We start from the raw sequence: 12880 nt of genomic DNA, 5'->3' as shown, positions 1-12880 counted from the left end.
TTATCTTGAGCCAACCGCGACGCCGTACCTCTCGGAATGTACCAATCCGTAGCCGTGGGGAGGAGTTGGGGGTTAAAAAAGCGAAAGAAATAAACAAAAAGGAATAATATGATTTCCCAACCCTTCATGGACTAACGCTACTCTCCATGGGTACCTAGCGCTATTATCTCTTAAGGCACTGCAAGGCCAAAGTAGGTTGCGGAAGCCGGGACACACACACACCCCACCTTTTATGGACTAGTAGTGCCTGAAGGGGAGGGGGCGCGGCGGTTACAAAGCGTGGAGTGGCGGCGCCGTTGTTGTACCGGAGGCTTGAACGTGGCGCGAGCGGGGCTCGGTGAGTGTTTCTTAGGTAGGTATGTCGGTTGAGCGCTTTGGCGGCAGGACGTTTCCCGGCGCTGTACTTCAGTTTGGTTTGTCCTTTCTGTCGGACGCCTTAGGCAAAATCTAACACAAGCCTTACTTAGAGTAGACCCACTGAAATGAATGGGGCTTGAGTTAGTCCTGACTAATTTAAGTCCCATTCATTTCAATGGGTCTACTCTGTAGGACTAACAACGGATACTGTTCCTTTACTCCAAACTCTTTTCCTCAGTTTCGGACACTTTTTCATCTCCTCAAAATAAGGGGAGAGTGGCTGGCATTGCTGCTAATACTAGCAGTAAATAATAATAATAATAATAATAATAATAATAATAATAATAATAATAATAATTTATTTTTTCATTCTAAGGAAGGAGTGCGTGAAAAACGGATTGAAGCTTTTTCCACAGGCTCAAGCCAGCTGCGGGAGACGGGAACGTGTGTCCCCTCCTCCGCCTCCCCTATCATTATCAGAATTGTATCCGCCCGCGTTTCGAGGCGGTCAGGGCCATGGCAGCTGGATCCTGAACTGACAGTCACGCCAGAATGTACAGATACGTTGCAGCAGCGCTGCTGGTCACTTTGTTGGAGGGCTACTTCAACCCCCTGGAGACCATGTTTTGAAACCAAATGGGATTTGCAATTGGTTAGAAATCAAAAACAAAACGGCAACTTAAAGACTTGCTTTTTGTGGTATAAACCTGTATGGCTCTGGCCAAGTGGGTTCTAGTTCAAAAATTGTTAATGTTACAATAAAGGTGAATCCTCAAGGTGCCACAAGATTCTTCTTTGTGTTTGCTGTAACAGGAAAACAAAACTATCCCTCTAGAATGTGTTGTTTTCAGTGAGATTTATTCTGATGAATTTCATCTTAACAACAACCCTCTGATACAAGTTGGCATCAGGCTGAGAGACTGATTTGCTTGATGGTCACCCAGTGAATTCCATGGCTAAGCGGGAAATTATGTTGGAGTTCCTTCAATATCTAAGCCCACCACTCTTAAGTGTGGCACTAGAGTTGCCTGATCATGCATGTTATTTGGCTCAAACTGAGAAGGGGATAAGGAGTGTCTCCAATATAGATATCACACTTAGAAAAACAGTTTGATGCAATCTATGCTATGTTCACCTTCTCACTTAGAGGTGAAGGAGACTTAAATAATTCTACATGCCCCTTACTTTCAATACTGTTTGTTAAAAGACACAAATTAAACTGGCAAATGATTAGTTTAAATCAGAACCACTAAAATTCCATTAAATTTTGCAGTCTTCTGCAAAGGTGAGATGTGACAAAATCTGTGATTCAACATAGTGTCCAGTTTTGGATAATCAGCGGAAGAAACAATGCAGCTTTGGTTGTTTCCTCTGCGTATGCTGATCTTGCAACTGGAATTACCTATGCTACATTGCATGTTGTCATGTCATCCAAACCCGGCATGGGTGTAGTGAATTTTTACCCACCCTACAAACCATGGTTTGCTCTAGGGGTTATAGGGTGGATGAAAATTCACTACATCCATTCTGCATACTGGGTTCGGATGACACAGCAACCCACGGTGTAGTGGGTTAGGATATTCCCAGTCATGTGACCAGCACATGCAGGGATGGAGGAAACAACTGATGCTGCATTGTTTCTGTTGCTGATTGCCTGAATCAATATCCTTGTCAATATTTTGAACAAAGAATATCTCTATTTTTCTTAATGAACTCTGGGATTATAACCAGTGTTGGTTTTCTTTAAGAAAAATCTGAATATTTGGAATTAATACATGTAAACAATGCAGTGACATCTTAAATAAGTTTACAATGCAATCCTATGGGTTGCACTCCTAATAGAAAGAGAGGTTTCAAGTTCAGAGCCCTTTGCCTATCCTATGTTCTGCTGGTAAGAGCCAGGCAGGACAAGAGAAGGATGGAGGCAATTTCATCTCCATTCCCTCATTTAAAATACAAAAAACAACTAAATCTGTCTCTGAGCCCCTCTGACTGACTTACCTTTTAGTGGCTGGAGAGGGGACTGGAGAGGCCATAGGATTTTGCATATCCCAGCCTCTCCCCTCCCTGTCCACCAAGGATGTTCCCTTTTCTCCTACCTCCACTTCACTTATGAGGTCGCACTTTCGATGTTGTAGGGAAAGCTTTTTGCAGCAGCAGGAATGGAAGATCCACAATCAGTTCTCCTCCTCCACATTTGTAGCTCTGTCTACAGGCACAGAGGAAGAGATCCATAGCATCCTATAGCACCCCAAGGTGGGATACAAATAATTATTATTATTATTATTATTATTATTATTATTATTATTATTATTATTGGATTGCTCTAAGTGTGCATATATTAGTAAATTAGTTAATAATACACATACTCAAAAGTAAGCCCCATTACACTCATTTGTTTATTGCACATATGCTTTGTCTTGCTTACTTGGGGCACCCAGTAACCACTCATTCAGGCACTGACTACTAGGTCCACACCCACTTAACTTCAACAAGCCTGCAGTATGAGGTTCTTCCAGATTGTTCTTTATCAGTGGCACTTGCATCTAAGGAAATGCGCTTAGGGCTGGGTTGTAGACTTAATTTCAAAAAAACATAGGCTGCAAAACAAGGACACAGTTCATCCAGAGTTAATCACTTTTACATCCATTGACTTCAGCAGATTTCTTCCTTTGAAACTAATAGGTCTTAAATGTTTGGCTTTGGTTACTTAATAGACTAAATTCTAGAATCTAAATACACCAAATCATGAGCTTTCTGTTTAATTTTCCTTTCCTTAATGATTTCCTAGGTATAAAATGATTATACCCATGAGATGCTTCACTGGTGGCAAAATAGTTGGAAACAAATGGGAGGCGTACCTTGGCCTTCTGCAAGTAGAATATACAGAAGGGTTTGTGTACTTCTCCTTGCACTCTTCTGTTTTCAAAAGTGTTTTAAGTACAAATACAGCTTCCAAAATCTTGTCAATAATAACATCTATGTCAAATCTTTAATGCTTAAACGATAAAATCAGTCTAAGGGATGTATCCCCCAAAAATCATAATACAATTAAAGCAGCACTGTGGGAAATTCTTCAAATACCTTCTGAAAAAAACATTGTTTAATTCCATGCAATCTCAAAACAAAACAAGAGGTTATTTGATGGGCCTTTTTAGGCAGAGTGTTCCACAATCAGAGTGTTGCTACCATAAAAGTCTTACTCATCACCATCTTTCTGTTACACACTTGAGAAATTTGTGGCCATTCAAATGTTGCTGGACTCCCAGTTTTCATCAGCCCAGCCAGCATGTCCAATTATGGGATTATGGTAGTTGGAGTCCAACATCTGGAGAGCCACCGATTCCCCACCCCTATTCTAGACTCGGGAGGAAACAGGATCTCCGCTTATACAAGACAAGGCATTCCTTAAAATATCCTGGATCAAGGTTATGTTGAAAATTAAGTGTTGACATTTTAAGCCATCTTTACCTCATTTTAGGAAATAATCCCATGGCCCCTAGATATTGTCTGAGGGTCATAGGATAGTGAGGATTTCCTCCTTGACCGTGCTCTGGCCTCGGAAATGGGAGGGGTGATAAAACCTTAAAGGCAGCCTAAAAATGATTATAAATAAATAATATAATAATGGTTCTGTTGATTGGAATGTAGGAAGTTGTCTTATACTGAGATCAGACCATCTAGCCCGGTTTTGTTGACACTGACTGGCAATGGCTCTCCAGGGCTTCAGGCAAAATTTCTTTGCTAGCCCTACCTGGAGAAGCCAGGGATTGAACCTGGGACCTTCTGCATGCAAAGCATGTGCTCTTACATTGCTGAGCTTCAGGTGTTAGTGCTTTCTTACCAATAAAGCATACTGACAAAGTGAGAAGTGTGTGTCAAACAGAGTTAGAACATTTCAATCTCTCCCACAGAGATAGAGCTGCTAGAACAGACAATCCTTCAACATTTATATTCAAGCATCCTATCTTACTGTGATTCAGCATTGCCATATGACATGGCAAAAAAATTCAATGAACAGTAGATAGTGTTACCCATCTTTTGTATTTCAGTGTAATGCTTTCACAAACATAGCTCTCCTGTATTTGTGCTGTTAACAATGCAGTTCAGTACATCTCTACTCTGAAGTAAGCGCAATTAAATTCAGTGTAATTTACTCCCAAGTAAGTTATAGGATTCCCATGATAGGCTCTGTCTTACTGCTAAATCCTTGGAATGCTTGAGTTCTCAGGAAACCCAAGAATGTATAACAAATTGAAGACTAATTTTAGGTGTCTTCTGGTACCTGACCTCTTTGCTGTCACACTTCCCATAAAGTGCTCTCTCTCTCTCACACACACACACTTATAAGAACTAGAAACTTATCAGGATACTGAATTTGTATTTTGGAACATTTAAAAAAGTACATCATAATTTAGAATGCCAATAAGTTTCTATAGGGCACACAGGTGTCTTCTTACGTATTTATAGCATTTTTACCCCACTCTTCAGCCAAAAAGGCTCCTAGAGTGACTTATATACAATCAATAGAACAAGACGGTCCCTGCCCACATGCTGACAGTCTAAAAGATGTGGTGAAAAGGGGATGGGGAGAGAAGAGGAAAAAAGCAGACTAAATTGTAGTTCTTATAACGGCCAGCTGGAATAGAAACAGTTCAGCAGGAGAAGGAGCCTGATGGAACTGGTCTATCAGCACAATTGATGGAATGCCCCCCACTCCCCGCATCTCCCTCTGCTGCAGCCATGGACAAAATATGAACCCTTGGTTTAAATTTGATCATTTGAAATGTAAGTTAATTTATTTACACAATTCGACTGTAGCATATTGGTGCTGCAAGAAAGAAAGGACATAAAACTAGTTCTGTACCCTTTCAACAGCAGAGTAGTTTGAGACACTTGAATACGGAACAGCACAAAAAGTATTTCTTAGGTGTTCATTTTTAGCATTCCATAACTGAATAGCAAAAGTGCATTCCTGTTTTTAAGTTTTTATTAAATCACAAAGAATCATCAGCTAATTTGGCTGTATTTTACACATTAATATTCTAGCAGTTCTTAATAAGTATCTGTTAAGAAAAATACTTGTACGAACTTCATATATAGATACTTTATAATTTGCCATTTGGCAGCCACATAACACCATTTTTCTAATAGAATTAAATGGCCAGATATTAAATAAAAATATAGCAGAAAAAGCTAAGAAAAGCTTCCTTCCTTGACTAGCTAGAGTGTAGAGAATGCCTCCATCTTACTGTTATTCTGTTTTGTTGCTTCTTTCCACTATTTTCCTTAAGTTCGTTCTGTTGCTTTTGGTTGCAATTAATCATAGCTGTTGTGATAACCATTGATTTTTCATTGCAAATACAGAATTGGGATTGATGCATCTAATATTTGAGATTAAGCAGAGTTTTAGTACAATATTTGCATGATAAATGCACCTGAATGAATGAATGCCTTGGGCATAAATCTGTTTCTCTTGCAATTTATTGTATAATTTTACATTAACCAAGTGAGCAGACAATGCATATTTGAGTTCCCCCTAGCAGCAAAGCTATCTATGTTAGCTAACTGTCTTTGACAATTTTGGGGGCAGATCTATATGTCAGATATTGTTAAAATCATTTCTTTTAGCAAAAATGGGTCAGGTAAACTGAATAATTTCCTAGTTTAGGGATGCAGAAATTCTGCATTATTTGGAAATGCTACTTTTCACTTACATTGAGCCTCTTCAGACAGTCATTTAGAATATTTAAGAAAGAAAACGTTCAGGAGCATATTCAGTTCTGCTTTTAAAAACTGGACCATGGACTGATATATTTAAATATCTAAACCTTTCTGCAGTTTTTGTGGAGGTTTGCAGTGCTATTTTATGCATGTCTACTCAGAAGTAAGCCCCATGACGTTCAATAGAATTTACTCCCAGGTAAGTGTGAATGGGTTGCATGTTAGTATGCTGAAATCTTCAATTAAACCCTTATGGAAATCTGATGTCTGTACTGGAGGCCTCTAAGGTCAAGAGATACTATCTTATGTTCATCAAGTCCCTACTTCTATATTATAGCTTCTACCTACTTGATCTGTGTGTGGCTTCCATCTCAAATTGAATGTTAATTACACTGTGTCCATCATGGAAATGGAAACTTGACTCTCCCTATGTCTACTACTCTGGCACAATTCATGATCAGAATGTGGAATGTACTCTGTTCTTACTTAATAAAAAGTACTTAAATAACACTTGGAAAGTTTTGACTTCTTTTTAAATGTGGCTACCTGAATAGGTCAACAGCCCAGCCATATGAGTTAGTCCCCACTGAAAGCCAGAAATTCTATGGGACAGAAGCTAATAGTATGCTGACCTAAAAGGTCAGGGCAGAAACCAGAGAAGCTGCTTCTGTAAGATGGAGGCTGAAAAGCAAGTCCTGATTGGGGCTGACTGTGTCCTAATGAGAGAGAATCTGTCTAAAGCCAGCATCCAGTCTCATTCTCTGAACCTTCCATCACACATTTTAGAGTGACCAAGGAACAAATCCAGGATGGTGCTATGCAGATAGGAGTAAGTTTAATTCTTAATGGTTGGAGTTGCCAGGAAGAAGGCACAGACTTGGCCCCCTGTCCCAGTGGTTTCTAAATTCATCTATTTTCATCCACATAACTGAATAGCTTCGGCTATTGGGCGGTATAAAAATGTAATAAATAAATAAAATAAATAAATAAATAAATTTACTTCTGTAAGGAAGAAATAACATGTTGTTCTTGGGGACAACATCGCAATAGATGAAAAATTACCCACCCACACATATGAAGTAACAGGGATCTTGCAGGAGGAGAAATGACTCAGACATGCTCTTCCATGCATGTATGTGCACAAAGTTACAATATAAAGCCCTTCCAACACATGCACACACCATAAATGATGCATATTTGGATGACTGTATATTAAAACTGATACATTTTATGATCATTTCTTTTTTAAAAAAACCTTCCTTGATGCATCTTATCACTCCTGCTATCATACAGTTTAGCTTCTAAAATCTTGAATAGGTTTTGTACTCCTGCTGTCCTGGATCTCTTAGTGTTAATTCACCTTTTTGACCTTTTTCAATTGTCTTTGCTCTGTGAAAACAATTCTTATTAAAATGTGTAGTGATTTTTGTTTAGCAAAGAATCCTGTTGCTAAACAATACTGGTTTGCAAAGAATTAATACTTCCTTTGCATACTCTCACCCATTCTCTTTTTCATTCTCTTTTTTGTCTTGGTTTCTGGGATTCTGTTCTTCATTTGTATATCAGTTGCATATTCTTGTTCCTTTTTCAGATTCCTTTTCTCTATTTTTAGATTGCAAGCTGCTTTGGTCAGGGACCTGTTTGTTTTTATCCTCTTGTTAAGCTATAAAAATGAAATTGCATCTGTATATTTGGAGTACTGAGTTTGGAAAAGGGCCATGAAGTAGGCATGAGTCATTGAATTATAGAGTTAGAAGAAACATTGGATGTAATATTGTCCAACCACCTGCTGAATGTAGGATCTGTAATGCAGGATGCAGTTTCAACATCTCTGATTGATAGCTGTCAAGTTTCTGTTTAAATATCTCCAGTGAAGGAGAACCATCATGAGGCACAGTCTGTCCCACTGTAGAGCAGCTCTTACCATTAAGACATTTTAGCTAAAATGTGCGTCCCTGCAATTTCCACCATTGGTTCTAGTCCTGTCTTCTGGAGCAATGGAGAACAACTCTGCTTCTTCAGTATGACAGCCTTCCAGATATTTGAAGGTCACTGTCATGTGTCCTCTTTAATCCTCTCTTTTCAGGCTAAACATACTGAGCTCTTTCAACCATTCCTCATAGGACTTGGTTTCCAAATCGCTCATCATCCTAGTTCCCCTTTTCTTTAGATATGCTTCAGTTTGTTAATATGGTGCCTGGAACCGGACACAGTACTCTAAATGCAGCAAAGAATAGAGCAGGATGATTACTTCGCATGATTTGGATACTACGCTTCTGTTAATACAGATGAAGATTCCATTCGCTTTTTGACCTGCTGCATCACACTGTTGGCTCCTGTTCAGTTTGTGAAGCATTAAGATCCCTAGATCCTTTTTACACATAGTGCTGCCAAGCCAGGTCTTTGCGATCCTGTACTCACGCCTTTAATTTTTTGTACCTGCATATAAGACTTTCCATGTGTTAGATACTTTCTACTTACTGCCTCTTCAAAGGGGGCAATCTAATTCTGCAGTGCCATTAGTTTCAATGAACATAGGACGTTGCCTTAAACCAAGTCACTATTGGTCTAGCTCAGCATTGTCTGCAGCAGCTCTCCAGACTTATTTAACTCCTCCTTGCTCCGGTCTACCTGGAGATGCCATGGATTGAATGCAAATCACATTCCCTGCCAGTGAGCCCTTCCCCAGTGAAATTCAACACAATTCCTCCAAGTAAGCATGGTTGAAGTGGCAACATCAATAAGTCAGACAGTAGTAGGTAGTATCATTAGGTTGGTTCATGCCACCTAAGAAAATACCATGTATACAAAATGTAGCCCCTTCCTGTACCAGGCTCCAAGAAAAAAGTGAAGACTCTTTCACCATAGAGCAAAACAGAGCAATTTTGACAGCTTCCAGGGCTCACTAACTTCCTTGCAGCATCTTACAGATTTGCCTCCACCATGCACACAATTCTTCCAGCACTGTTTGGCAACAACCTGAATCCCCCTCCCTCACCTGCTCTTGCTGGAGATCCTTTGCTGTGGCAGGATCTTTCCCCCCCCCCCCCGAAAGATCCCCAGAATGAGTAGCTTATTAACTGTGGAATGGCCTGGGAGATTTGTCAACTTGACAGTCCTTTATAATTTAAAAAAGCAATCAAGACTGATCTATTCCGGCAGGCCTATCCAGTGAAATTTTAGAATGTTTTCAGGATGTTTTAAAGATGTTTTAATCATGTATGGTATGTTTTTAATCAGTTTTTAATTTGTATTTTATATCCTGTTTTTATACTGTGTTTTATACTTTAAATGGTTTTAGTTTTTGTGAACTGCCCAGGGAGCTTCGGCTGTTGGGCGGGATAAAAATGCAATAAACAAATAAATAAATAACTTATTTTCTCACAACATAATCAGGGTGAAGAATATAAATAGCGGGGAGAGGGGTTTACGGCCCTTCCCTTACAAGGAGACACACATACAACTGTCTCCCTGCAATTGGGAACCCTGCTTTACTAGAGTTTCTGATTGTATGAAGAGAGTCCTATATGTGTGCCATTGAATGTACATAGGCTCCTTGGAGATATTCAACTGAATGCACATATATTCAGCATGGAGCCACCTGGTCACTCACTCTGAATATGTTGTGAGAATAGGGCTTATTTTGGAGGGAGGAAAGATAGCAGGGGCTTCTGAAGGCTGCTAGGAACCAGAGCTATGCACAGTTTTTGTAATAGTGAACCCCTAAACATAGATGTGACAAGAAGGTAAGTACATGCTAGATGTAAACTCGGGCAATGATTGCTGTTTTTTTTTTTTTTCCTCCTGAGAGGAGAAAACTCCCTCCCTTCTTCTGGAGGCTGACATTGGCTGAAATGCTGTTCTTTGTGTTTGGTGCTTTTTAAAGAAGTAAATCAGCCCAGATACATGCAAGCATGCAACACAAACCCCAGCACTGTAGCCTTGGTTCTTAGAACCAAACAACCAATCCTGTTTGTGGGTAGGCAGGCCTTGTTAAGAGACAGACTGTCAAGATTTTCTCTCAGGGACACCAGAAATGTTAACGCGTGTGTAGGGTGGCAGGGAGACTCAAGGCGATCAAGCCATGATCAATGTTACCTACTTCTCAGGGACATTTTTACATCTAAAAAAAAAAAATCTAAACCCCAGTAATTTATCAAAGTTATATTTACAGAACATGTACACTGTAAGAATCAACGTCCACTACAGCAGCATTCTTTTTTGCATGATTATATCTGGGGGACTCAGCTTCCTGGGTCCATGGTTTCCTTTTGATACATTATGGGCAAGGCCTAAAATTCTTTGCCTTTATTTGGCTGGGATCTGGTTTTAGCATGTAGCTGTTCTTTTTTTAAAAAAAAAAACACGCTTTTCTTTGTTCTTAGTGATGCCTCGGATACTCTGGGTCTGAAGAGATACTGCTGTCGAATGCTGCTTGCCCATCTGGATCTGATTGAGAAGCTCCTGATTTATGCTCCTCTGGAGAAATAAAGATCAGGAAGAATGTATGGTGCTACGTTTACATCGACCAGTGTGCTGCTAGAAATCTACAAGCTAAACTGTTGGGGTTACAAATGCAAATCATGCTCAGTGAGGGATTTCACTCTCTGTGCACACTCCTGCCCCAGCCACTAACCTCTTCAAAGGAAATTACTGAAAGATGAAATCCACTTACACACAGTTGGAGACTGTAGATTTAATTAAAACAGGGATGAAAGTTCATCAGAATCACATGGACTTGGGAGAATGGTGAATTTTTAAAACTACTTTGAGTTACTGGCAGCAGTTTGAACAAATCTTGCAAATATAGCCTGTTTGTGATGTAAGGACTGTCCTCCCACCCCCCCTTCCCGCATGTGCTGCTCTTGTTATTCTAAATCTCATTCAAGAAACTGGTGAGTGTTAACTGCTAGCTACTAACCTCTTTTATATTGTTCACACCTGGCATCTATCAATGTTAAAGGGGTGGGGGGTGGAAAGAAAGAAACCTCTCTCCAATATTCTTCCACACAATTGTATGTTATGAACCTGACTTAGAGATCTGAGATCCAGATGACTGAGTTGTGGGTTGTGATGTGGAAAACTAATAAAAATGTAAGATGGATTTGGCTTGCTTAAAACAACAAAAAAGCAGGTCCATGGGTAAAAAATAATGGCATAAGGGGCAATATTCATCAAACTCAATCTCTTGTGCTCAAACTGAGGGATCATCCTCAAAGCTACCGTGGTATATTGCTAGCACGATCTTCTTGGAAGCTGCAAAAGTTGAGAAAAAATGAGCAGCTTCAGGAATTCAGAGCAGTTGAGTGGCCTGCTTTCTTGTCTGTACAATTTCTAAAAAATCATTACAATTTCTAAAAATCACTACATGAAGGAAAAGATGTATTCATTAAACGCTTAGTGTTAGTACCACATAACTCCAGAGTCATGTCATGAGTAAGAGGTACAAATACATACATGCTTTCAAGTAATATATCTCCTCATTAACGGTTTGCCTTGGTTTAGAGTTCTGTGCAACTGAAAGCTTTGCAGCTCTCTAATGAAAGGAATTGCCTCTATTTATTTTGTATGCTCTAACACCAATGCTGGGATCAGTGGTTTATCATATGAGCAAAGTTGGAACACAAATACTCACATGCCTGTCATTTCCTTCACACTGCTGTGGGAACTCAGGAAATGAACATCTGCTTTTTGCTAAATGACTAAAGTGGAGGCAATGAAAATTCTTCACCTCACCACTAATGTAGAAATACACTATTAATTTGACAAGAACCTAAAACAGCTTGCCTTTCGCTACCAACGTATTTTGGATGTCCTCAAGCACATGTAGTGCTATTACATGTCAAGTACAAGTGTGTACATAAAGGTGTTCCTATTAGCTTCTATGGAGCTCTGCAATGGCCTTCCGTTGGAGTGCCAGTGTAGCTAGTCTATATTGTGGAGGTGACTAAATGCTTGGGTAGTAACAAGTGGAGAGCTATTCTCTCTATTTGCTTTTTTTTTTAAGGGACAGGATAGCTATACATTTTAAACAAATGCTAGCTTCACATTAGGCCGGGGAAATCTCATAACAGCTCTCAGATAAAATCTGCTTAATAAATAATGCTATACTTATAAGAAAATGCAAGCTTCTCTGCACACATCTCAGAAAATTATTATTGCGAACTAACAACCTGTTCTGGAATTTTACGTATCCTTGTTCTTTACTGCCCTGTCAGCGTTATCTCCATAATATCAGAAAACCTTTCATTTAATGATAAATTCAGTTTGCCTGCTAAAGGAAAATGCTTCAATAAACCATATTGGTTGCTCATACATCAAGAGGGCATGGTCAGCAAGGTACAATAACCTTGCTGAAACTCAAGAAGTCTGTGTCTGGGCATGCCTGGATGGAAGACCACCTGGGAATACCATGTATGTTGCCTTGAGTCCCCTCATGTAATAAAGGTTGGTATAAAGGTAAAGGAACAGCAAGAAGGAAAGGTGCTTATGTGTCCTGTCCCAAAACAAGAGAAACTGTTCTCAGGTGCCTGAAGAAAAAATTCCCAGCGTCTCAGAAAGGACTTTCCTTCCTTTCCAGAATCTTTCCAATCCTGCAACTGCTTTAAATGCTCCAAGCATATGGAGAAAATAACTGATTCCTGAGGAAGACAAGTCCTTTCTGAAATGTGTTGGGTATAAATGTGGGCTCGGTAGCCAGATAGGTTTGGGAATATATGTTTTACCACAAATTTATTTATTTTTAAAATTAATATACCGCCCCTTAGCCGAAGCTCTCTGGGTGGTTTACAAAAGTTGA

General features: G+C 39.6%; 1 protein-coding gene across 1 annotated transcript; it reads left to right on the top strand.

Annotated features, from left to right (window-relative positions):
• The first annotated feature begins 3155 nt into the window (after positions 1-3155).
• Positions 3156-11043, top strand: POLR2L (RNA polymerase II, I and III subunit L). Its single transcript, XM_063117105.1, has 2 exons — positions 3156-3250; positions 10467-11043. Exons 1-2 carry the CDS (start codon positions 3156-3158, stop codon positions 10570-10572), a joined length of 201 nt encoding a protein of 66 aa, XP_062973175.1. The 3' UTR covers positions 10573-11043.
• Positions 11044-12880: the final 1837 nt, after the last annotated feature.

Source organism: Elgaria multicarinata, chromosome 2, assembly GCF_023053635.1.
Source record: "Elgaria multicarinata webbii isolate HBS135686 ecotype San Diego chromosome 2, rElgMul1.1.pri, whole genome shotgun sequence".
In the NCBI taxonomy this organism is placed as follows: Eukaryota; Metazoa; Chordata; class Lepidosauria; order Squamata; family Anguidae; genus Elgaria; species Elgaria multicarinata.
The sequence above is the reverse complement of the archived record's forward strand: the minus strand, read 5'-3'. Positions and strand labels throughout refer to the sequence as shown.